Source organism: Choloepus didactylus, chromosome 8 (assembly GCF_015220235.1).
Source record: "Choloepus didactylus isolate mChoDid1 chromosome 8, mChoDid1.pri, whole genome shotgun sequence".
Classification (NCBI taxonomy): domain Eukaryota; kingdom Metazoa; phylum Chordata; class Mammalia; order Pilosa; family Megalonychidae; genus Choloepus; species Choloepus didactylus.
In genome coordinates, this window is record NC_051314.1 from 120,404,952 (window position 1) to 120,410,063 (window position 5,112).

The 5,112-nt window shown below is 45.0% G+C and overlaps 1 protein-coding gene across 2 annotated transcripts; it reads right to left on the reverse strand.

The window, feature by feature from the left end:
- Positions 1-498: 498 nt before the first annotated feature.
- CDKN1B (cyclin dependent kinase inhibitor 1B) lies at positions 499-4,700 on the reverse strand. Of its 2 annotated transcripts, none has more exons than XM_037847293.1 (3): positions 3,569-4,700; positions 2,894-3,023; positions 499-788 (listed from the first exon to the last, which is right to left on the reverse strand). In XM_037847293.1, the coding sequence occupies exons 1-2, from the start codon at positions 4,041-4,043 to the stop codon at positions 2,902-2,904; spliced, it is 597 nt and encodes a 198-aa protein (XP_037703221.1). In that variant the 5' UTR covers positions 4,044-4,700; the 3' UTR covers positions 499-788; positions 2,894-2,901. The 2 variants fall into 2 exon arrangements, with proteins under 2 accessions (XP_037703221.1, XP_037703222.1); XM_037847294.1 differs by having other exon boundaries at positions 499-759; positions 3,569-4,699.
- Between the last annotated feature and the right edge of the window lie 412 nt (positions 4,701-5,112).

Sequence of the window (5,112 nt, forward strand, 5' to 3'; positions counted from 1 at the left end):
TCAACCACAAATGTGATAAATGTAGATAGTCAATTCTGATCATTCAGAACTGCCCACCCTAAACCCCAGATTTTTGCCCAGAATTACCAGAAATTACTACCTAACTGCTGAATAATTAACTGATAAATTATAACTTTAAGGGGGCTTGGAAGGGCACTGAGGTGGTAGTCTCTTGTTTGGTGGTGGTAGTTTTTTTTTTTTTTTTTCCAAAGAAGACATTTGCTAAATAACGGAATTATCAGAGCTCCCAAATGAGGAAAAGCTTCACATAAAAATAAATAGCAATTATTTGTAGCCAATGTTCAAATTTTTATGATTTTAAAAATGAAGTATCAATTCCCACTGAAAGGGACATTACATCTTTAAAGAAAACAATTCAACCCTTCCCTCAAATTGCTTCTCTTCATGCAAGTCAAATATTTTTCTCCTTGCTCTAAATCAAAGCAAGCTCTTCAACCCCCACCCCATGCCAATTCCTTAGCCCCCCACCCTGCCCTCCCTTCCCCAAGGTTTATGTGCTACATAAAAGATAAAAACTATATACACAGGTAGTACAATGAAGCAAATAAGGAAAAACCTAATTGCACAATGCTACATCCAATGCTTTTAGAGGCAGATCATTTAAGAGTGCCTAAAATTTTAGTGTTATTGTGTTGTTGCTTTTCAGTGCTTATACAGGATGTCCATTCCATGGAGTCAACGATATGTATTTAAAATTTTTCATTTAAATCTTCCTTGCTTCATCAAGCCGTGTTGTATCTGATAAACAAGGAAACATATTCTTAATTCTGTTAAAAAAATAATAATAATAATAATTAAGGGGAAAGCACTTCAGTAACATACCAATAAAGTACAGAAATTATTTTGTCACTATCGTAATTGAGAAATAGCTGAGAGATGGAAAAGAAAAAAGTATGTACTGAAGTTAACTATGATACTCATTCCACCCAACATTCCCTAACACCCAACATTTGCCCTCCTCTGTGTTGTGTACTTTCATCTAGAGCAGTGGTTCTTAACAGTGGGCAATTTTGTCCCCCAGGGGACATTTGGCAATGTCTGGAGATATTTTGGGTTGTAACAACTGGGCAGGGGGAAGGGCACTACTGGCATCTAGTGGGTGGAGGCCAGGGATGCTGCCAAACATCCTACAATGCACAGGACAGCCTCCACAACAAAGAATTACTGGGCCTGAAATGCCAATAGCACAGAGGTTGAAATACCCTCGTATAGAGACTCTGGGTGCAAGATAGTGGGAAAGAAGAGAAAGGAAAATTAAAAATGGTAATACTTGAGAGAAGCAAATTTTTCTAAATTTGCAAAGTAATTAGAAATATAACTTATAAAGGCCCTCCAAAAGAAAATTCTACTAATATCTTTTTCAAAATTGAGGGCAAAATACCCTAATTTTTTACTCATATGCAGAATATGCACACGAATGTTTTTGAATAGGTCCTTCCTAACCATTTGTAGTATTCTTTGAACTGGCGATATTTACTAACAAACAACTCTGTGTGTCAGAGAGGGACCAGATCAAAACCCTGTAGATCTGACTTACTGTGGCTTTGATGAGCTAGGCTACAAGTCACAGACCAGGAAGAGTTTCAAGTATTAAGGAAATATTTTCCCAAATTTCCTCACTTCGTATAGAACTGTAATATAAAGGTTCTATAGTGCTGTTTTGTATAAGCTCTAAAAAATATCAGATGTATACGGGGAAATCATATATATCACATTTAAATGATTAAAAAATACAACAGACCTGATTCTCACTTTAATTCTTGTGTTCTTCAAATTATTTTAAAATTTTTTGAGAATTTAAAACATTAATATTAAAATACATTAAGATATTTTTACATGCTACGCTACAAGTGTGCGTTTTGGGGGAAAAAAACAGCTCAGAGTCCTCGTCCTTAAGAAGTCTGTAAACTGTTAGAATATCTGTAGTTTGATCATTATGGATAGCTATAATCAATGTAAATTTGGGGGCTGAATTATTCAAATTAGCTATCTGCCTCCATCAGATTTTTGTAAAGAGAGAATTCTCCACTTCCCCTGTGCTGGGTAAATCCACCCTCGGGCAGCCCTGGTATCTACTATCTATTTCCCCTACAATTATCCAAATCGTTCTGTTACAGCACGATTAGCATACACATGCTGACCAGGGTTCCTGGATTGCTTCTCTGGTAGAGTAAATTTAACTTCTGCTTTGCAACTTCAGTGTTATTACTGTAGGATACTTCAGTATTTTTTGAGCTTTCCAATTTGGATTTTTAAAAAAATATGCAGGTTCCTTCTCTCTCCATCAGAAAACAGGAAAATGACAAAAGATAAAAAGTGGCAACATACCACTCTATTCATACTTCTAATCACTGATTAACCAAACCATAAAAAATTAGGTGCTATTTGTACCTAACTTTTCCTTTAAAATTTAAATTTAATCGTTTGTTTGCCATTTTTTCCGTGTATGGCTTAGAATCTGCTATTGAACCCTCCTGAACCTCGGAAATGAATTCTCATGAAGTGAGACTGAGACGTACCCCAGTACCCCAGTTCTCATTCAGATAGGGAAAGAACCTATTGTTCTCAGCATGTTTTGGTGGGGCTGCCAGGGAAATGACCTTCCTAGCAGGAGCTGCTACAACTGCTTGCCTGCGACACGTGTTCTACTTTAGTGTATCAAGGGAAACTCTGAAGAATTACAGTATCCCCAGAGTGATTCCAAGCCTTCTCCATTCCTCCTTTTTTGACCTCACAATATTTAAACACAACAAAACCCCACTATCTCCTCATCTGTCAGCAACAAGTGAGATCAAGTATCATGGGGTTTGAAGTCCGTGGGTTCCTGCAGCCCTGTTCGGGTGTCAGTTATTTGTCTTAGTAATCAACCCACCAAATGATTTACGTTTGACGTCTTCTGAGGCCCGGCTTCTTGGGCGTTTGCTCCACTGAACCGGCGTTCGGGGAACCGTCTGAAACGTTTTCTTCTGTTCTGTTGGCTTTTTTGTTTTGAGGAGCAGAATCTAGGGGCAAGGAGGAATTTTATTAAAAACAAAACAAAACAAAACACAAACAATCTTTATTAGAAAAAGCAATGGCTTACAAAAGCTGGCCCTTTAGTCAGGGGATGAAAAACCCACCACCTCTACCCACAATCCTGGATCCATATCACCAGTGGCCTTTTAGTGCACAAAATAAAGTTGTTTTCACATAACAGAAAGTGCTTTCTATGCCCCAAATTTCTCTGCATAGAGAAGAGGGAGACCGTTGATAAACACCCACATAACTACGGCTGCCTAGCGGGGCGGGGGCGGGAACTGCGATGTTAAGTGAGAGAAGTGCTCAGATACTACAATCTCTAGCTTCTGATTTAAAAATCAAAAATAAACAAGCAGTCAGTCAGGTACCATTTAAAATCTAAGATTAATAAAGTTCGCTCTCAAAAGCTAAAACAAAGTACGCAGAAAAGAAAGCTTTTAAGGTTAAGAAGCGCCGCCCCCCCCCCCCGAACCAGGCAAAGCGGTGCCCCAGACAGACAGACATTTTATGTTTTTTAAAGGGTCATTACCGTCTGTTGCAGATCGTTTCCTTATCCCATTGCACTGCTCCGCTAACCCCGTCTGGCTGTCTGCTGTATCAGTTTTTTGGTCAACCAAATGTGTGTCCTCTGAGTTTGCTGGCGACCCAATTAAAGGCACCGCCTGGCGGTTCCCGCTGACATCCTGGCTCTCGGGCGCGGGCACCTTGCAGGCGCCTTTGGGTGGCCGTGGGGGTCTGTAGTAAAACTCGGGCAAGTTGCCCTTTTCCACCTCTTGCCACTCGTATTTCCCCTCCAAGGGCTTGTGATTCTGAAAATCAAAATTCCACTTGCGCTGGCTTGCCTCTTCCATGTCCCTGCAGTGCTTCTCCAAGTCCCGGGTTAACTCGTCGTGGTTCACGGGGCCGAAGAGGTTTCTGCAGGCGGAGGACTTGGGGTACTCTGCCTGCCTGGCGTCCATCCGCTCCAGGCTCGGGCTCCCGTTAGACACTCGCACGTTTGACATTTTCCTCCCGGGTCTTTACTACCGACTCTCTCGCGCTCTCAAAAAAACAAAACTGAACAAAACAAAACGCCCCAATCCAACCCAACCCCCTTTTATAAGCCCTGCGATTGCCCTCGGAGCCAAGAGCAACAAACACCAACAAGCAGCTGCCCGGGCTTCAGGAGCGCACTGGGTCTGGGGGAGGGGGGAAGGGGAAGCCCCGGAGAGGCAGCGCCGACAATCTCCGCAGATCAAGAGTGCGGGCGAGCCGGAGGGTGGGGAGCGGAGGGGAGGAGGCAGGAGGAGGAGATGGAAAAGCCAGTCCAAGTCCCGGCTGGTGCTAGCCCGCAGGTCCCGCGAACCAAGCCGCCTCCAAACCTTGCCGGCGTCAGAATCTCGGAGTGGCGAGAAAGTAGAGAGAGGGGAGGGGAAGAAAAACACCCCGAAAAAGACGAGCCCCCTTTTTTTAGTGGCCCAATATGGCGGTGGAAGGGAGGCTGACGAAGAAGAAAATGATTGACACCGCAAGTCTATTTAAACAGAGGAGGCGATCCATTGGTTGCAGCGCCGGGAGCCGCCCCGCCGAGGCTGGCGAGCGGGGCCTTAAGGTGGCCCGGGTGCGGTGCGCGCGCCTCTCCGCGTTCCCGACCGCGCCGACTCTGAGAGCGCAGCACGGAGATTGGCTGGTCGCGTGATTGCTGGCGGTGCACTGCTGCCAACAAACCTGCTCTGGCTGGCCCCGGAGAAATTAAAAATAAGACAAACAAACTAGCCAAACGGCCGGGAAGTTGGGGAGGGGCCTCGGCGGCGGGGCAGGCGGGGCTTGGGGTTCTGGTCTGGGCGCTGCGCACTCTGGCCCGCGGCCGCTGGTAAGCCCCGACCTCCAGCTCGTGGCTGTGAAGCGAAGGGGCTGGACCCAAATATCTCAGAGTGTTTGCAGCTCGTGTGGAGGCTCGAATGGCGATCTTGTTTTCCCCGCACTCGCCGAGCTGGAGTGCGGGCTGTTGAGGGGTGGAGGCAGAGAGGGGGGAGCGCTGGTCTCTGCTCGGCTGTCACCACTCGGCCCCCACTTGGCGAACTGCGGAGGATG